At 39.7% G+C, this 21,684-nt stretch overlaps 1 protein-coding gene across 3 annotated transcripts in view; it reads left to right on the top strand.

Moving 5' to 3' along the window:
• MGAT4A (alpha-1,3-mannosyl-glycoprotein 4-beta-N-acetylglucosaminyltransferase A) overlaps positions 1-21,684 on the top strand; it is a 126,417-nt gene that overhangs the window by 93,638 nt on the left and 11,095 nt on the right. For all 3 annotated transcript variants that reach the window (XM_024998334.2, XM_059891023.1, NM_177520.3), the window contains 6 exon segments: positions 5,346-5,460; positions 6,586-6,716; positions 9,041-9,148; positions 10,065-10,258; positions 14,672-14,750; positions 15,557-15,623. In XM_024998334.2, the coding sequence (XP_024854102.1) occupies positions 5,346-5,460; positions 6,586-6,716; positions 9,041-9,148; positions 10,065-10,258; positions 14,672-14,750; positions 15,557-15,623 (694 nt within the window).

Here is a 21,684-nt window from a genome sequence, read left to right as displayed (position 1 = left end):
ACCTGTGTCTTCTGCATTGGCAGGCAGATTCTTTACCTCTGAGCCACCAGGGAAGTTAACATGCTATAGTCACCTTTTCCGAGGCATAATTTTTGGACAAATAGGGTAATTTTAAGAATGTCCAGTGGGTCTGTCTTAGACTCAGTGGTTACTCTGTGGTCATCACAGGTGTACATCTAAAGGGAAAAGAAAACGCCACCTGCCTCACTGCTTTGCTTGTGGCTTGTCACGAAGTTTTCCATGACAGCCGCAAACCCGGATTCATAAAGTGCTCTATTGCAAGTGACTTGGACTTGAAGACAGTCTTCTGGAAAACTATTCGGTGATACAGACACTTCGTGGGTGGTACTGCCTCGTTCTTCCTGTATCACACCATGATGCACGCTGAGTCAGCTTGCCCCACTTTTAGGGATGCTGAGATTTAATCCATGGGTGTAGGGGTGTCAGTCTCATCTCTCCTTCATTAAAAAGCTACCCAGAAGCCATTTCTTGCATGGTTTGAGCTTCTGTAATTATTTTCCCCCAGATTGCTTTTTTTGTTAGAGGTTGCCAACTGGTAATTTTCTAATTCTATAAATTGTAATGTTCTTATAAATAGAGCTCTTCTGTAAAAGGACTCTCCCTTCTTAACTGTTTGGCGATGTTGAAAAATAGTTTACAAAGGAAAAGAAGATTAAGTGCTTGATTCTTTCTCTTTATTAATTTTTAAGTTGACACCGTAGCAGTCTGCAGTGGTGACCATTTTCAAAGTATTGTTGTGAACTCATGGATTTTTACAACTAGATTTGGTTTGCCTCAGTCTTTCAATCATTATTTCTAAATGTTCATTCATTTATTTATTTGGCTCCACCGGTCTTAGCTGTGGCACATGACAACTTTTAGTTGTGGGCATGCAGGATCCAGTTTCCTGACCAGAGGTCAGACCTGAGCCCCCTGCATTGAGATCACGAGGTCTTAGCCACTGGACCACCAGGGAAGTCTCTGCGATCATTATTGATACTGACGCTTGTACTGGCCCATCCTAAGCCAGTGAGAATTTCTTCAAATGGGCTCTTGTATTCTTTTCATGTAAGCCTGGTAATCACCCGGATCACTTCCTTATTGACTGGCACGTCTTGCGCATTTCCTGTCCCGGATGTAGAACCAGCCATTTCTTTAAGGAGTCCTGTTTGTTTTAGCGGTATACAGTATTTAGAACCACATTGTGCACTGGAGATGCTCATGGCTACTGTCTTTGCTTCTACGTATTTTAGTAAGGAAAGGAACATCTTATTTCTCAGAGGACAAAAAATCACATGTATATACATGATAATCCCAATTCAAGTGTAAGATTATAATATTTCTATTTAACTTTTTTGAATTTTATGTATCTTCTTTTCTCTTACATTCAAAGCCTTGGTTTTAGTAAAATTATCTAAATAACATAATTCTTTTATTCTATAGTAGACCTAGAATGGGCTCTTCTGGTGGCTCTGTGGTAAAGAACCTGCCTGCAATGCAGGAGACATGGGTTCAATCCCTGGGTCATGAAGATCTCCTGGAGAGGGAAATGGCAACCCACTCCAGTATTCTTGCCTGGAAAAGCCCATGGACAGAGGAGCCTGGTGGGCTACAGTCCAAGGGCTCACAGGGTTGGATACAACTTACTGACTAAACAACAACAATAATACCTAGAACAGTTTCAAAATAACAGTATCAATTAAACTACTAAATGCAATTAAAAATATTTTATTCTTGTTTCCCTCCCGAAGAGTATATCCTGATATGGGTATATAGTCAAAATTCCATATTTGAAAGTCAGTTGATACAATTCTTCATATTATGTGACCACATTAATAACAACCTGATATGAAAGTAGGTTCATTTATTTCCATTTGTATTCAGTGATTAGCATTTTTTTTCTTTTTTAGTTGTAAAAAGTATAATATTCCCAAATCAAAACTTATATAAAACAAGATATGTTTACAGAGGTCTCCTTTTTATCCCTGTTGTCTTCCCATGTCTCCTCCCTTCCCCATGGGCAACCACCATGAGTTTTTGGTTTCTCCTTGTACATTTTAAAAATTGGAACAAAAATGTAATATTCCACTTCTTTCAGACTCTGCAGGTACCTAGTGCAAAAGCATAGTGAACAACCTTGTATTTTCACTTCCCTGTATAAACTAGTGATCACTAATGAGGTATATGTTAGATTTTCCTAGAGCGGGTCTTGCTGTGATGAAACATTGATGTCAGAGAAGCACGTATGTTCACTGAAAGACCTATACATGAAGGTTCATAGCAGCCTCATTCATAATAGCAAAACCTGGAAACAGCCCATATGTTCTTTGGCAGGTGACTGGTTAAACAAACTGGTGCCTCCATACTATGGACTGTCAAATAATGAAAAGAGAGGAACTGTGATGCACGGCTTTTTGGATCTCAGGGGAATTAAGCTCATTAAAAAACCCAGTTTTGGGACTTCCCCGGTGGCTCGGTGGTAAAGAATCTGCCTGCCAGTGCAGGATACACAAGTTAGATCCCTGATCTGGGAGGATCCCACCTGCTGCAGAGCGACTAAGCCTGCGCGCCGCAACTGCTGAGCCTGCGCTCTAGAGCCGGTTAGCCGCTGCTCCTGAGCCAGTGTGCCGCAACTCCTGAAGCCCGTGCTCTGCCACAAGAGAAGCCACTGCAGTGAGAGACCCGTGCACCACAATAGAGAGGAGTCCCACAACTGGAGAAAAGCTTGCACAGCAGCGAAGACCCAGCACAGCCAGAAAGAAGTAAAGTAATAAGAACCCAGTCTTTATAAAAAAATTTATTTATTTGAAAAAATACGTTTGGCTGCGCCCTGTGGGATGTGGGATCTTAGTTCCTCAAGCAGGGATCAAACCCACACCCCCTGCATTGGAAGGCAGAGTCGTAGTCACTGAACCACCAGAGAAGTCCTTATATAGCTTTCTTGAAATGACAAAATTATGGAGATGGAGAACAGACTCTTGGTTTCCAGAGGCTTGGAAGAGGGGAAAGGAGGGGGTGGCGGCTGTGAATATAAAGAGCAGCGTGAGAATCCCTGTGATGGAACTGTCCTGAGCTCTAGTGGTGCTCGGGCAAACAGACACACGCATGTTCAGATTGCATGGAACTAAACACAGAGACACACAAACCACACCCACACACAACTAAGTCTGTGTAAAACTGGTGAGATTTGAATAAGCTGGATGAGTTGTGTCAGTCAAGTTACTGATGGTGATATCATGCTGTAGTTTTATCAGAAGATGTATTTTGGGACTGTTTGGGGTCTCTCTATTGTTTTTTCATAGCTGTATATGATATACAATTATCTTGAAAAGTCTTTTTAGAAAGCACAGTTGTTTGCTGAGAGTGGAACAAAGCAATATTTCTAATTTAATATAAAAGTGAATTTTTTTGTGATAGCCAAGTTTAGTGTACTAAATTTAAATAGGCATTGAATTGTTTCATCTACACTTCTGTATATGTCAGTCAGTACCAAGCTTGTTTTCTAATCTGCTTGTTGGGAAAACGTGGGATTGCCTGGTATCTGGGGTCATCTTTTCTTTGGGCATCCACAGTCAGCATTTGGTGTGAGCGTGGGCATCTCTGGGAGAGCAAGGTTAAGTGCTAGTGGGAACTCTGTGCTCTGGTTTTCCCCCAGGCTTCTCTACAAGCTCTGAGTGTATAAAACTTGTGTTTTTGTTTACTGATGAGTTCCCAGGCTTTAGGATTGTGTCTGGAACATAATCAAAGCCCTGTAGATACTGGTGAGTCAGAATTGTATGCGTGCGTGCCGAGTCACTTCAGTCATGTCCAGGCTCCTCTGTTCGTGGGATTCTCCAGGCATGAATACTGGAGTCAATTGCCATGCCCTCCTCCAGGGATCTTCGTGACCCAGAGATGGAACCCACATCTCTTACATCTCCTGCATTGGCAGGCAGGTTCTTTACCACTGTGCCACCTGGGAAGCCCCAGTCAAAATCATGCCTTTCCAAATACGGCTACTGTTTCTTCACAGACAGGAAGAAAGCTTATAGGGCTCAAATCTGTGAAAAACCCAAATACTGAAATAAGTAAAAATTACTTAGCAGATAACTGAAAATGATAATGTGTCATTAGAAAAAGGAAGAGTTTTCCTGGGATAATTAAAATCATCAGTGGTAAAGAATATTTTTAAAAGAATGTATGCATAGGTAAAAAAGAAATCATCTTGTGACTTTAAAATTCTCTGAACATTTGGGGGAAGAAGTCTTTGCAGACACTCAGAAGCCTCGATCTCTGTCCACTCCCTGTTGAACTTGCCCGTAACACACACGGTGATGGCAGAGCACATGGGTTAACGGCTACACTGAGTTGCTACAGCTATTTCATTATTTCGAGGATATCTTTTAAAATATAAAAAGAGAACTTTTAGGAGCCAGTCCTACAGAAATGAATAGCACTGATGTGAAACGTAAGCACTGTTTGCATTGACAAAGAATGAGAAACAGTCTGGGTGTCTGCCTGTGAACAAACAGATGATTTGTCCATGCATCCCTGGGGATAGTATAAACCTATTGAAGAGACTGCTTTAAATATATACTTATTAACCTGGAAAGATATTCATGATATATTAGGAGGAAAAAGTCCAGTTTAATATAAGTCTGAAGTGGTGGGAACCTTAAGGTAGGTTTACCTGTCTTGACTCCCCATGTTGTATGTAGATTCTAAAGGTGTCCAGTGGGTGCACACCCAACCTTGAACTTTAGTCGCCTCCACTAGAAGGGTGGAGGATAAAGAAGGAAAACTAGGTGTTTTGGTTTTTTTTAATGACTTGTTACATGTATTATGTAAAAAGGAAAAACAAATTTTTTAAAGGCCTGTAAAATTCTTTTCCTTTGAAAAGAAAACAGGTTAGTGTGAAATCCTATTGGAAGCCATAAAAGGGCCAAGATGAGTAATTCATGGACTGTTTTGTAATTTCTCATAGTGAGGGAGTGGTTTTATTGATTTGCTGTGTGCATCTGCCATTTTATTTTCTACATTCCCCTTTAATAAAATTTATTTTTATTTTTTAGCTTTTCCTTTTATTATTTTTTAAAAATTATTATTATTTTTGGGGGCCACATTACGAGGCATGTGGGATCTTCCTTGACCAGGGATATAGCCTGGGCCCCCTGAATTGGAAACTCAGAGTCTTAACCACTGGACCACCAGGGAAGTCCTAAAATTTATTTTTATTTTCATCATTTTTGACCATTGTTTTCTTGATTGTCATTATAAAAGTGTACTTGAGTTTTTCCAAAGAGTGTCCCATCTAAATCTTCCCTTCTCTTTCTGATTCATTAATATGATTATTCAACTTTCTTTAGCTTGAAGATGATATTATTGTCAAACAGAATTACTTTAACACCATAAAGAATTTTGCACTTCAACTTTCTTCTGAGGAATGGATGATACTTGAGTTCTCCCAGCTGGGATTCATTGGTAAGAAAAGTGACGGATTCATTTACTTTTCAGAAATAACTGTGACTCTTAAAATCTTGGACTGTTTTATCACCTTAAAAAGGTTGTCTCTTTTTTTCTCTGGAAAGGGATTGCTTTTAAAGAAATTTACTAATAACTTAAGTAGTTATGATAACTACCTAATAAGTTAGGTAGACTTCCATGTAGAAAATGTTGAAGTCAGCTCAGAGTAGTATTTGGAGAGGTCTCACATGGTAGTATTTACTCTGGAGTGTTCTGCAAGGCAGCCTTGCTGACTTTCCATGCTGACAGAACCAGCCGTGGTCCTTGGGAGTACATCTGGTTCCTTCTCTGACGCCTCTAGTCCCTGTTTTAAAGCCCAGAGCTTTTGCAAGATTGAGGTCCTTTTAAAAAAGAATGCTGCATTAATGGCTTTTTAATAGGAATTTCTGGTATTCAGTGTAGTACCTGAAGTTCTTGTTCAGTCATTAATTTGTATTCATGGGTGCTTTCATGGGCTAGTCAGGGTGCTTATTTTAAAAGTTTGTTTTTTTTCCATTAAAATTCCTAAATCATCCAACTAAAGAGAATATGTTTAAAGTTGAAGATTGAAGGAAATTTATGGGTTTTTAGAAAACACCCCAGAGAATAATATTTCACTTCCTATAATGCTTTAAATCTGTAAATATTAGAGGCTGAGGCTTTGACCTTGTTGATCATTTATGTCAAAACTCAAGACTCAGAACTCAAAAAATATTTGTGAAGGCTTCAGTGAAGACAGAATTAGGAGTCCTTATGTTTTGCTTTTATTGATTTAGTTAAAATTTTGTTTAAACTTAAGTTCCTTTTTTATGAGAAGCAGTTTAATGAGACATGAAGGAAACATCTCCAATCTCCTTGAATCCTTTGGGCTGGTGGTGGTATGATAGACTCTGTAGGAGAGAAAATTGAGTTCCCTTTATATCAGGTGACAACTAAACTTAGCTAGAGCAAATTTGTTTTTGACAAGAGAGATGGGACAGTTATTCATAATGATTTATAGTTGAAAGCACAAGCGTCAGTGTATTTGTTGCATGGACTTCACTCACTGAAGTCATTTTGATGGTTGGCTTCTTTTATAGTTACTGACTGGGAGTATCTTTTCAGGTAAAATGTTTCAAGCACCCGACCTCACTCTGATTGTGGAATTCATATTTATGTTCTATAAGGAGAAGCCCATCGACTGGCTCTTGGACCATATTCTGTGGGTCAAAGTCTGCAACCCGGAAAAAGATGCAGTAAGTCTTATCTCTTAGGAGAATGGAACAGGCTTATTTTATGTATTTAGTGAAAGTGATGACCCTAGGGAACCAGATTTTGTAAAGGAACAGTTAAATAGGTAGCTGAAAACAAACAATGTTTGTAAGCTATTGTTGCATTCTCTCTCTTAAAAAAAAAAAAAAAACCAGCTTTCTTAGAGCAACTCATAGAATGTAGCAAAATAGCAGAGTGCCTACTTTCCAACAATGACTGAACATAGAAATTGATTCAATCAACTCATTTTTATGATGTAAGCCCTTACCTGTATTTTCCTTGTGGATTTACAGGAATTTTTACTGTAGGACACAGAACTATTAATGTCATCTTCACATTCATACAACATACTTGCATTTAACTGCTTCCATGCAGTTTTATCTAATATATGGTTAGGTTCTAAAATGAGCTTGTGAGGTATAAGTCTCTGAAAATAAAAATTAAAACCATGAGGACCCATTCTCTGACTCTTCTTTCTGTGGCCCATAGCATGTCAGTTGCTTCCACTAGGATGTCAAGGAAACTGTTGCCATGCACTTGCTTGCTCCAGAATCAGTCCCTTTGAGGGTGGTCTAGGAGACTCTTCCAAGCGTACGCTTATTTCACTGAGCGTAATACGCTCAAGGGCCATCCTTGTTGCAAACAAAGAGATTTCATCGTTTATATGTCTGAGTAGTATTCCATTTGTCTGTGTGTACGCACAGCACATCTTTATCCATTCATCCACTGATGGGTACTCGGGTTACTTCCGTATCACGCCTATTGTAAGTAACGTTGTGATGAGCATAGGGCTGCCTCTGCTTTTGCCGATGAGTGTTTTTGTGTTCTTTGGATAAATACCCAGAAATGGGATAGCTGGGTCACATGGAACTTCTCTTGTTAATTTTTTGAGCACTCTCCATACTGTTTCCATAGTTGGTGCACCAATTTACATTCCCACCAATGGTACCAAATAAAAGCAGTTGTTGATACAGAAAAGAGAGTAGTTGTTACCAGAGGGGCAAGGGCAGGGGGTAAGGGGAGGTGAAGTAGTGGAAATATAATGTTTACACATGGAACTTGTATTATAAACTAGTGTTACCATAAAAAAGAGATAAAAATAATTCACACATTCTTCCAAAGGTTTATGGACCTGCTCTGACTCTTCAGGCTCAAATGTGTTACCTGTTTGCCTGTGTGTTGAGTGATGGGGTTGGCCTCAGACCCTGCTCCCTCTGCCCGACCCCACCATCCCTCCTCTCCCCGCTCCTCCCCTGGCCTCGCCTCCCTCCCTTCCCTTTCCTCTCCTTCCTCGTGACTGTTGTGTTTGTGTAAAAAAAAATGTTTAATGTTTGTGTAAATTTATTTTTATAATTTTAAAATAAAATTTTATTAATTTTAATCAATAAAATTTATTTTTATTAAATATATAAAATTTAATAATAATTTATAAAATTAAAATATGTAAGTAAAAATTTATAAAATTTTATCTTACAAAATGTTTGTATATATAAAATTTCACTTCTATTCTCCCATTAGCAATAATGCTAATAAAGTAAAGGTCTTGAGAAAAATTAGTCATTTTAACACCCGGAAAATTATCAGAGGTTTTTCAAAACAAAATGCCTTATACATTTGTCTTCTTCATTATGTTCTTGACCCAAAAGTTATAAAAGTCACTGAAAACGGAAAGAGTTTATGAAACTCTTCAGGACATAACCGAACTAGTGAACACACGGGAGCCCAGCCAGCGCTGTGGGTCCGCCAGGTGTGATCACCATGACAGCAGCTTGTAATCTGAAGGAAGACTGGGCCACGGGACACTTGAAGCTGAAATTCAGATGTCCCTCAGCTGTGTCGAGATGGATTTGTCTGTTTTGACTCTGTTTCCTTACTTGTAGTCTACTTACTGCCTCCCGTTTTCACATTGCTTTGATGCAACAAAATTGGCCTTATCTTCAGATTCTTCATTGTATTATTTTGTGTAGCTATTTTGTGTATTTGAACCAAGCCTCTGGGGTTGGTGCATTTTAATATTAAAAGCCAAATTGATATTGACACTTTGTAAAAGGTGGTTGAAATTAAATCCTTATCTCTTCCCTTAGAAGTGCTTATGTTAAATTTCTCTTTCATGTCTATTTATTAAGTTGGTAGAAAATCTATTAACTTCTCCAAAAGGACCCTAAAAAAAAAAACACATGACTTGGAATTATGAGATGCAATTGGATTTTCTTTTTAATATTTACTTTTCTAAAGGATGTCTCAGCTTTCAGAGGAGGAGAAGATGTCACTTTCTAATGTAACGCTAACATTCCTCTTTAATATTTAGAAACACTGTGATCGACAGAAGGCAAATCTGCGAATTCGTTTCAGACCGTCCCTTTTCCAACACGTTGGTCTGCATTCTTCACTCACAGGAAAAATTCAGAAACTCACGGTGAGTGATTTAATTTTATTTTTCTCATGCACAGACAATTTGCTATTTAATGTATAATCATTGTTCTTCTTAAATATAAATAAGCCGTGTGTTACAGCTGATTCTTTTGTACAGCAGAAACTAACACACATTGTAAAGCAGTTATACTCCAATTAAAAAAAACAACAACAAAGCAGATAACTAATAAGGACCTACTATATGGCATCGGGAGCTCTATCCAATATTCTATAATGGCTTAGATAGAAAAAGAATCTAAAAAGAAGTGGATATATGTATATGCATAAGTGACATTACTTTGCCAACAAAGGTTCGTCTAGTCAAGGCTATGGTTTTTCCTGTGGTCATGTATGGATGTGAGAGTTGGACTGTTAAGAAGGCTGAGCGCTGAAGAATTGATGCTTTTGAACTGTGGTGCTGGAGAAGACTCTTGAGAGTCCCTTGGACTGCAAGGAGATCCAACCAGTCCATTCCGAAGGAGATCAGCCCTGGGATTTCTTTGGAAGGAATGATGCTAAAGCTGAAACTCCAGTACTTTGGCCACCTCATGCGAAGAGTTGACTCATTGGAAAAGACTCTGATGCTGGGAGGGATTGGGGGCAGGAGGAGAAGGGGACGACAGAGGATGAGACGGCTGGATGGCATCACTGACTCGATGGACCTGAGTCTGGGTGAACTCCGGGAGTTGGTGATGGACAGGGAGGCCTGGCGTGCTGTGATTCATGGGGTCGCAAAGAGTCGGACACGACTGAGCGACTGATCTGACCTGATAAGTGATTTCCTTTGCTGTACACCTGAAACTAACACAACATTGTAAATCAACTGTTCTCCAATAAAAGTTAAATAAAAAGAAGCTAGTCTGAACAAATAAAAAAATAAGCTGTATGTTGTTTAATAGCATATATGTCTTTCCTCCTAGGATAAAGATTACATGAAACCATTACTGCTCAAAATCCATGTAAACCCCCCTGCAGAGGTATCTACTTCTTTGAAGGTCTACCAAGGTCATACACTGGAGAAAACTTACATGGGTGAGGACTTCTTCTGGGCTATAACCCCAGTAGCTGGAGACTACATCCTATTTAAATTCGACAAGCCAGTCAATGTGGAAAGGTAGGTCCTTATTGAAATAAAATTTGGTCTTACAATTTAGACCTTTTCTTCACAATGTGATTTATGGTAGAATTTTTTTTTTATAGGTAACACATATAAGGAATCAATGAGTCCTAAATGTTAGATTATAAAATATGTGGGGTTTCCCAGGTGGCGAAGTTAGTAATTCTCCTGCCAAGGCGGGAGATGTAAAAGATGTAGATTTGATCCCTGGGTCAGGAAGATCACCTGTAGAAGGAAATGCAACCCACTCCAGTATTCTTGCCTGGAGAATTCCATGGCCAGAGGAGCCTGGCTGGCTGCAGTCCGTGGGTTTGCAGAGAGGAGAACATGACTAAGTGACTGAGCACTCAGGCACGCACATAAAATACATTTCCTACAACTCAGTAATATCATGGGTGGGTTGCTTCCGGATAGAACACCGGCATTTAGTATGTTAGATAAATTCTATTGGTATTTCTGAAAGTATATTTAGTATGGATTTTTTAAATATACTTGTTTTTATTTATTAACTTACTTGGTCACCCCGGGTCTTAGTTGTAACATGTAGTATCTTTTAGCTGTGGCCTGTAGAATTGTAGGGAGCATGCAGTCTTAATTGTGTACCACCAGGAAAGTCCCTAGTAGAGGTTTCTAATACTTTTATGTGGAACTCTTCCTCAGAATCTCCAATTAGTTCTCCTGCCCTTACCTTAGAATATCCCTTAAGATTTGACTGTGAGCTGGTGGACGGCCAAGCAATTGGCTGAAATGATAAAATTTATCAGAGTATGACTGTTCCTAGGTAGTGATTTTGCAAGTGCTGGATGACTTTTAGTATATGCCATGGAGGAATTTACAACCCTTTTCTTTTTCTTTTTGTAAAATTAGAAGATAATTACTTTACAATATGGTAATAGTTTTTGCCATACGTCAGCATGAATGAGCATTAGGTATATACATGTCCCCTCCCTCTTGAACGCCCCTCTCCCCACCCCACCCCTCGAGGCTGTCGCAGAGCACTGGCTTTGGGCTCCCTGCATCATACACTGAACCCCCACTGGCTGTTTGCTTTACACATGGTAATGTATATGTTTCAGTGCTGTTTCTCTCATTTCATCCCACTCTTTCCTTCCCCCACCGTGTCCAAAATGTCTGTGTCTCCTTTGCTGGCTTGCGAGTAGGATTGTCGGTACTATCATTTTAGATTCATATGTATGTATTAATACACGATATTTGTCTTTTACTTTCTGACTTATTTCACTGTATATAACAGGCTCTGCCTCATTAGAACTGACTCAAATGTGTTCCTTTTTATGGCTGAGTAATACTCCATCGTGTATATGTACCACAGCTTCCTTATCCATTCATCTGTTGGTGGACGTCTAGGTTGCTACCACGTCCTACCTGTTGTAAATTGTGCCGCAGTGAGCGTTGGGGCACGTGTGTCTTACAACCCTTTTCTGTGATTTGGCGTTTGTGTTCACTTTGAAAACCTTGGGGCTTTTTCTTTCCCATTTTTCACCTAATGGTCACAATTCCTTCAATCTTTCCCCTGTTTTGGGTATGTTCTCTAGACTGTCTGTGGCATACTTACATAAAATCCCCAGAATAGAATATAATTTCCGAGCCTGTGGCATATGGTGTTATGTGTTTTCCTGTGAAGGCCATTTGATTTTTAGAATTTGTCAAGTATTTGGCCACCTTAATCGTTCTTTTTAAGGTGGTCAGTAACAGTGCATAGCCACATGTAATGCTATTAGTTTTCTTTTCTTACTCTATGCTGATTCTAAAGAGGAATTTAAGCATAAAAATGTTATAAGCAATGGGAAGATCACTGGCAAAACATATTAAACTTATGAGTAATATTTTTCACTTATATGAGTATTTAATATTGGTTTTATTGTTATTTAATGTTCATTTTATACTGTATAGTGGAACTCTGCCCTGAGAGGTATTGTTCACCACATTTTCATGAGTCATCCTAGAATTAGAAACAACAGTTTTCACTTCAACAAGAATAGCTGGAAACCAATTTATGGGTTTATTTTTAGCGCATAAAAACAGTTCCATCAAAGAATCTGCTAAAGAGATCATATATTGGAGATCAAACTTAGTAACAACAAATATATTTACAGTAAACCTCTGTGAAGTAATATTTATGATGACTCTATTGCAGGCACTTTTCTAGTGAAACACAAGTCTTCTAAAATAACAGTATATAAGAATTTTCTTGACCTTCCTAGGACAGAAAAAAGGGATTACTTGATTTTTGCTTGCTGAGAGGGGAAGTAGCAAATTTATTAATACAGAAATGAAGTGTTAAAAATATTCTTTCTATAACATATGTGTGCATTATACAAAAATTTTAAAGTGTGAAAATGAGGAAAGGGACTTCCCTGGTGGCCTAGTGGTTAAGATTTTGCTTTGTAATGCAGGGGATGTGGGTTGGATCCCTGATCAGGAAGCTAAGATCCCACAAGCCCTATGACCAAAAACATAAAACAGAGGCAATGTTGTAACAAACTCAATAAAGACTAAAAATGATTCACATAAAAAAAATCTTAAAAAATACTGAGGAAAAGATCATAACCCCAACGAAACCATTATGACCATATTGGCACCTTTTTTTCTTGGTAATTCTGTGTGTTTTCGACCTTAAGACCATGGTCTACGTGTAGTTTTGTATCTTACATTTTCCATTATACTCTGTTGTGACTCACAAGTATTGAGTTGGTCCAAACGTCTATTCAGGTTTTCTCATAGCATCTTACAGGAGAACCCAAACAAACTTTTGGGCCAGTCGAGTATTTTGATGACTGCACAGTATCTCATTGCATGGTTCTACCATTGTGTACATCTTCCAGTGTTAAACTTTTTAGGTGCTATGGAGGTTTTCACTATAAATAATTACATAGTGAACACCTCTGAATCAGTCTGTCTTAACTCCAGGTTTTATCCATGGGCTCTCTTCTAAAAAGTGGCTTCCCCGTCCCATTGGCATCTATAGCTGAGTTATTGAGTGGCCTGTGGTTATATGACATTCTGAGTCAAAGATGCCTTTAAAAAAATGTATCTCATCTGGAAACTCTGGGAGTTAGTTTCGGTATATTTAGCTTAGAAGCAGCTTCTTCTTAGGGTTCCCTGGTCTGTGTGACATTTGGAAACCAAATTCTCGCCCACAAATACCATACTGTAATGGTATCGTAACTATTCTGTGACTGTTACTCACTATTTTTAACATAGAAGGTAGTTTTAGTTAATTCTCAGGAACTTTCTGCTATAACTGTGTGACATAGATGGAAATAGCTGATTGTATTGAGGAAACACGGGCTCAGAAAGCTTAACAAAACTTGCACAAGATGAGAATTCTAGGAAATGAGAGATCCAAGAGGAGCCTCTGGCTCCTTAGCATGAGCTTTTAACCACTGAACTTCACTCAACTCAAGTTTTAGGTTTAGGCTTAGGTATGCTTTGCACCCTATCCAGCTTCGACCCTCTCTCACACACTTTGGACCTACACACTAGTTTTCAAAGTATCAAAACACTAGAACATTATACCCAGAGAGTATTTGAAGTGGTTGGATGGTATCATCAACACAACAGACATGAGTTTGAACAAACTCCAGGAGATACTGAAGGGCAGGGAAACCTGCCGTGCTGCAGTCCATGGGGTTGTAAACAGGTCTTAGCAATTGAACAACAATATCATGTAATCAGTCATGATATCCAAAGATTTGTTAATGTTGACAAATGGAGTGATTCTGATATTTGGAATTGGTTAATTCACTTTATCTGTTCATACCAAAATTATTTATATTGGCTAAAACTAGTCTCTGAACTTGCCACAACCCCTTGCTGTTCTAGTGAACATTTTGTCTGATACAAGATCCAGTAATGGGACTTCCCTGGTGGTCCAGTGGTTTAAGAGTTCGTCTTGCAAGGCAGGGGGCACAGGTTTGAACCCTGGTCAGGGAACTAAGATCCCACGTGCCGTGGGGAGCAGCTAAGCCTGCGTACCACAGCTACTGAGGCCGCATGCCGCAGTGAAGTGGAGCTGCAGCTAAGGCCCAATGCAGCCAAATAAATAACAAATAAATATAGAAAAAAAAGATACAGTAGTGTTCTATAGTGGCTACAATTGTCATTTTCCATCAAGAAGTTTATATATTTAAAGCAGTGTAAACAGCAACAAAAAACTGTCATCATTTTTTTTTCTTTTGGTCTGTTAAGTGCATTATTATGTTAGCAGCAAGCATGCCCCTCTGACAGAGGAGTTGACGTATCCGCTTAGCTTTTTAACATCCATGAGCTATTCAGAACACACGATGTGTAGTTACAAACTCTAGTGTCGACCTTATGCTAAGGTAAAGGCCATCTTCCCGAATCTTTGTCAAGTCTGATTCATATTCTTATTTTTATTTGTCTTTCCAGTTATTTGTTCCATAGTGGCAACCAGGATCATCCAGGGGATATTCTGCTCAACACAACGGTGGAAGTTCTGCCTTTGAAGGTAAGACTATGTTTCCCCCTCAGTTTCCTTTGAGAACGAATACTAATAGACTTGATTTGAGGCTCTTCTTGCTTATGAAAGAAAATTCTTGTGATTGCAGGACCTTGGTGGTGAGTCATCCTGACTCTTTTTGGAACTGTGAAATACTTAGTATATTGTCCTGTTTGCCTTATTCATAGAAAGAGCCTTTATTTTGTTGCCTATTGGAAGATGACTTGGACATTTGTACTGGGAAAATAAATGAATCGTTATTTGATGTTAATGCTTACTTGCTGTTTGTATTTTGAATCCCCAAATACCATGTAGTTTCAATGCCTGTTGAATAATACCGAAAATTATTGGTCTTCTAGGAATGCTTTGGAGAAGGAGATGGCAATCCACTCCAGTAGTCCTGCCTGGAGAATCCCATGAACAGAGAAGCCTGGCGGGCTCCCAGTCCATGGGGTCACAGAGTCGGACACGACTGAGTGACTTTCACAGGGGATGCTTAATATCTTTCTAGTTAACACGCAGTTCTTTACTTCTGTCTGTTTTTAATAGAAAACTGCATTCTATTAAATTGATCTAAATTGGGAAATAATTAAAATTTAAAATTCCTAGCCAACAGTATATTATATACAGAGTCAGATGATGGTTTAAGAAAAGAACACTTAACATTAATAAGCCTTTTGAGGTTCAAGACTGAAGTGGCATTTTCTCTTCAGAGGTAGCTGTGCTGCAGGTGTCACTTTATGTTTATAAAATGGATTAATGACTTAGATTTATTTTAAATAGAAGTAATTATTCATGTCTTTGTTCTGTTTTAGAGTGAAGGTTTGGACATCAGCAAAGAAACCAAAGACAAACGATTAGAAGATGGCTATTTCAGAATAGGTAAGACTCACTTTCCACTAGGAAAACGTCCTTTCCTTTTCTGAACCTAGTTCTGAAGTAATTTTACCTTCTTTTCAGACGTTGAGCAGCTTTAGGATTATATATGCCAGTGTACTCTTTTATTGTTCTCATGTTCTAGTACATTCTTTTATTATTATCTTGACCCAACTAGGATCTCAGAGCAGTGGTTCATTTCCTGGTTCCTCTTTCTCTCTCTCTGCTGTTTCATTGTTGTCACTGGCAGATAATCCATCTTCAGCCGCCTTCTGCAGTCTCATACTGGATGCCCTTAGCAGGCTCCTCTCGTGGCCTCACCAATACCCGAGGGCCAGAATCCATGTCTTTAGCCCTGCCTTCCTCCTGAGCTTTAAGGCTCTACTGAGATACCCATTGAAAAGTTTCCTGGAGGCCATGTGGCCATCTACCCTGGGCATCTGTAATAGGGACATTTCTTTATTGATCACCATGGTTTGTGCCGTTAATGTTCATCTACCTGCCTGGTCTAACCTGAGGAGACACCCTGAAATCCCACACCCCTTTGGTGTCCGTTAGCATAAGATATCTGCATTAAGTCCCCTACATGTGCATGAGTTCCGTTCTGAGAGTGCGTTCGTAAGTCCAGTTTGTTCATTAAGTCCAACAAAGTTAGCCTAGGTGCCTAGCACAGTCAGCTGTATAGTTGTTGTTCAGTTGCTAAGTTGTGTGCAACTCTTGCGACCCCATGGACTGTAGCCTGCCAGGCTTTTCTGTCCATGAGATCTCCTAGGCAAGAATACTGGCGTGGGTAGCCATTTCCTCTCCAGTGGATCTTCCCCACCCAGAGATTGAACCCAGGTCTCCTGCATTGCAGGCAGATTCTTTATCGCCTGAGCTACCAGGTGTATAATAATAGAGCCCGTCCCTTGATAGACATCAACTCAGTGAATGATTAGGTATTTTCTTTTACTTAATGCTTTTCCTAGTGGTATGCAAGAAGAGACTATATTGGTCAATTACTATTGTAGGTATACAGAACAGATACATTCTTCTAACTCTCTCCAGCAGTTTTGTTTTGTTAAAATACTTTTTTTTAATTTATTTTTGGCTATCTGGGTCTTTGCTGCTGTGTGGGCTTTTCTCTAGCTGTAGCGAGTGGGGGCTGCTCTCCAGCTGCAGTATGCGGGCTTCTCTTGTGGAACACGGGCTCCAGGGTGCGCGGGCTCGGTAGTTGCAGTTACCGGGCTCGAACGCACAGGCTCAGTGGTTGTGGCACACGGGCTTAGTTGCTCTGGGGCACGTGGGATCTTCCTGGACCACGGATCAAACCAGCCTCTCCTGCACTGACAGGTGGATTCTTTACCACTGAGCCACCAGGGAAGCCCTCCAGCAGCTTTATGTTCAGTGAATGTCACTCAGTTTTTGCTTCAAGGCTTGTGCAATAACCCTGACTAATTTCTGTGTCATTTTAGTGGATTGATGAGTTTAATTATTTTTATATTCGGATTATATTTTAGCCCACTTTAGAAATGTTCATAAAATTAGCTGCGTATGTGAGACATTTATTAACCCTATTACCTGTCAGTTATTTAATTTCTGAGAATGTTCTAGGTTATGAAAGTAGCATAGAAAATAGAGACATTTATGATTAAATGTCTCTGCAGTAATTTGAAGGTAATGGCCATCTAAAACATCAACTCATACATATTTAGAACCAGAAGAGAACTGTTGGGCAATGAGACCTAGGAACTTGTGGAACAAAAGCATGCATCAGAAGCAAAAGCAACTGATTTTTTTTCAACCGAATATAAAAAAATCTCCTCCCTTAAGAAGCATGCTTTAGTGGAATAATGTGTGAAGGGCTTCACAGACCTTCTCCTAGTGACTCTGCCATAACTGGTAACAGTTATTTTTCATAAAAGCGCAGCATATGGGGAACCATTTACTTATAACATCTGAATTTCAGTAAAAACATTAAGAGTCTGTGACATTAGAGGGACGTCCTTGGTGTTCCAGCAGTTAAGACATCACCTTCCATTGCAGGGGAATACAGGTTCGATCCTTGGTCAGGAAGCTAAGATTCCACATGCCTTTTGGCTAAAAAATGGAAACATAAAACAGAAGCAGTATTGTTAGAGATTTCAATAAAGACTTTATTTTTAAAATGGTCCACATCAAAAAATTTAAAAAAAAAATTGTTTATGGCATTGGAGCTCTGACCATTGCCTACTCTGGCCAAGCTCAGTGACACAGAAGCTCCTCTCTGCTTGTCCAGCCATGATTGCTGAGTCTGCCCCCTGCCAGTTCCTGCTCCAGGGCGAAGGCATCTCACTAGGAAAGGCAGGCCACCAGCACCTGGCATCTCCCCACGCCCAACCCCAGCTCCATGTTGCAGCAGCTCTATCCAGACCCTTGGAGACCTGAGGCTCCCTTCCTCCACCCCACCTCCATTCCTAGGGCAAAGTTTCGCTGCAGGCCTGGCAGAGCATGAATTCTTGGTCCCCCATGCCTCTCCCTGCCCACTGGTCCCCTCATGCTGGGAGAAGTCAGCAGGACATGAAGGGCTACCGCTACCACCTTGAACAGCAGGAGTGTCCCTTTCCCCCAGCTGCTGTCCTTGCCATGGATCCTGAGCAGTGGTGCAGAGGGGTGCTTCAGGGGAGAGGCAGCCCATCAGAACACGGAGCTCCGTAGCTCGCCCTAAGGGGACTGACTTGGAACGAGCTTGGGGAAGTCCACGCCCAAGGGTGCTGTGGAATATGCTGGAGATTTATGATAAACAACTGGGAGGAAACTGGTAGCCTCATTCAAGCTAAACTGTAGCCCATACAGTAGCCCATGGCAGAGGGAACCAAAGAAAGAGATAGGCAATAAGAATCCTCTTGGGACTTTCCTGGCCATCCAGTGGTTAAAACTCCGCCTTCCAGTGCAGTGGGAACAGGTTCGTTCCCTGGCCAGGGAACTAAGATCCATATATTGCAGGGTACAACCAGAAAGTTAAAAGGAAAAAAAAGGTAACTACTATCCTAAATTTTGTGGTTACTGTTTCCATCTGTGCTTTTAATACACATGTAATATACCCCTGAATAATGCATAGTCTTATTTTGTTTATTTTAAAGTATAAATGATTGTCATTCTGTAATCTACAATTTTTTGTCTCTCACCATTGTGAGATTCAACCATGTGGATCTGTATATCTATGGATCATTCATTTTCACTGTTGGGTAGACCTCCAGATATGATTACATTACTATCTGTTCTTCTCTTTGGTCATCAAGTTTGTCTTCATCTTTTTGCTGGTCTAAAAACTTATGCACGTGTACTAGAGTTTCTCTCCAGTGTATGCTTAGAAATGGAAGTAACTCACAACTGCATTATCTACAACTTCATTCTCTTTATTCTTCCTTCATTCTTTTAATTGGCTGCCTAATATTCCCTTATATTAGCATGTCCTAATTTAATTAGTCCACTAATCATTGCTACTAAAATCATTTGCAATTTTTGCTGCAGTCTCAATATGCTTTCTGCACATGCAGGAGTATTTCTTCAGCATAAAATTGCTGGGTGAGAGGGTTTTAATGACGCCAGTCTTTTCATTTACTAATTATTGTTCTAATTAAATGAGCTCATCAAGTGAGCTCAGATATCTCATAAGTTAAAATGTTTCGAGTTCCACAGTATTTTTCATCCCTGAATCCACATCCTAACTAAATATTAAATAGTACTATTTTTGTAGCACACACTCCCTATCCCAGTCCAAATATGGACATACCTTTATGAAACAAGTATTAATAATTTTTTAATAAAAACATTACTTAGGAAGTTCATATGTTGAATATTTTCTGTGTAAATGATATATGTAAATGTGTAACTGAATCACTATGCTGTGCACCTGAACACTGTAAATCCATTTTTGCGTGCTAAGTTGCTTCAGTCGCGTCTGACTCTTTGTGACCCTGTGGACTATAGCCTGCCAGGCTCCTCTGTCTATGGGATTCTCCAGGCAAAAATACTGGAGTGGATTGCCATGTTCTCCTCCAGGGGATCTGCTAGCCAGGGATCAAACCCTCATCTTTTACATCTCCTGCATTGGTGGGTGGGTTCTTTACCACTAGCGCCACCTGGGAAACCCAAAAACTATACTCCAATATAAGATAAAAATTAAATTAAAAACAATAGCCATGATTATTCAAGAAAATGAGTATAAACTTTACCAGTATGGTTTTCAACTTGCGTGTGTCTTATCTTATTTTGAGCCTGGAATGTACTGGTCATAACAAACACCCTCTTCCAACAACACAAGAGAAGACTCTACACATGGACATCACCAGATGGTCAACACCGAAATCAGATTGATTATATTCTTTGCAGCCAAAGATGGAGAAGCTCTATACAGTCAGCAAAAACAAGACCAGGAGCTGACTGTGGCTCAGACCATGAACTCCTTACTGCCAAATTCAGACTTAAATTGAAGAAAGTAGGGAAAACCACTAGACCATTCAGGTATGACCTAAATCAAATCCCTTATGATTACAGAGTGGAAGTGAGAAATAGATTTAAGGGCCTAGATCTGATAGATGGAGTGCCTGATGAACTATGGAATGAGGTTCGTGACATTATACAGGAGACAGGGATCAAGACCATTCCCATAGAAAAGAAATGCAAAAAAGCAAAATGGCTGTCTGGGGAGGCCTTAAAAATAGCTGTGAAAAGAAGAGAAGCGAAAAGCAAAGGAGAAAAGGAAAGATATAAACATCTGAATGCAGAGTTCCAAAGAACAGCAAGAAGAGATAAGAAAGCCTTCTTCAGCGATCAATGCAAAGAAATAGAGGAAAACAACAGAATGGGAAAGACTAGGGATCTCTTCAAGAAAATCAGAGATACCAAAGGAACATTTCATGCAAAGATGAGATCGATAAAGGACAGAAATGGTATGGACCTAACAGAAGCAGAAGATATTAAGAAGAGATGGCAAGAATACACAGAAGAACTGTACAAAAAAGATCTTCATGACCCAGATAATCACGATGGTGTGATCACTGACCTAGAGCCAGACATCCTGGAATGTGAAGTCAAGTGGGCCTTAGAAAGCATCACTACAAACAAAGCTAGTGGAGGTGATGGAATTCCAGTTGAGCTATTTCAAATCCTGAAAGATGATGCTGTGAAAGTGCTGCACTCAATATGTCAGCAAATCTGGAAAACTCAGCAGTGGCCACAGGACTGGAAAAGGTCAGTTTTCATTCCAATCCCAAAGAAAGGCAATGCCAAAGAATGCTCAAACTACTGCACAGTTGCACTCATCTCACACACTAGCAAAGTAATGGTCAAAATTCTCCAAGCCAGGCTTCAGCAATATGTGAACCGTGAACTTCCTGATGTTCAAGCTGGTTTTAGAAAAGGCAGAGGAACCAGAGATCAAATTGCCAACATCTGCTGGATCATAGAAAAAGCAAGAGAGTTCCAGAAAAACATCTATTTCTGCTTTATTGACTATGCCAAAGCCTTTGACTGTGTGGATCACAAGAAACTGTGGAAAATTCTGAAAGAGATGGGAATACCAGACCACCTGATCTGCCTCTTGAGAAACCTGTATGCAGGTCAGGAAGCAACAGTTAGAACTGGACATGGAACAACAGACTGGTTCCAAATAGGAAAAGGAGTTCATCAAGGCTGTATATTGTCACCCTGTTTATTTAACTTATATGCAGAGTACATCATGAGAAACACTGGACTGGAAGAAACACAAGCTGGAATCAAGATTGCCGGGAGAAATATCAATAACCTCAGATATGCAGATGACACCACCCTTATGGCAGAAAGTGAAGAGGAACTAAAAAGCCTCTTGATGAAAGTGAAAGTGGAGAGTGAAAAAGTTGGCTTAAAGCTCAACATTCAGAAAACGAAGATCATGGCATCTGGTCCCATCACTTCATGGGAAATAGATGGGGAAATAGTGGAAACAGTATCAAGACTTTATTTTTCTGGGCTCCAAAATCCCTACAGATGGTGACTGCAGCCATGAAATTAAAAGACACTTACTCCTTGGAAGGAAAGTTATGACCAACCTAGATAGCATATTAAA

This window comes from Bos taurus, chromosome 11 (genome assembly GCF_002263795.3).
Source record: "Bos taurus isolate L1 Dominette 01449 registration number 42190680 breed Hereford chromosome 11, ARS-UCD2.0, whole genome shotgun sequence".
Lineage (NCBI taxonomy): Eukaryota > Metazoa > Chordata > Mammalia > Artiodactyla > Bovidae > Bos > Bos taurus.
This window is presented reverse-complemented; position numbering and strand designations above follow the sequence as displayed.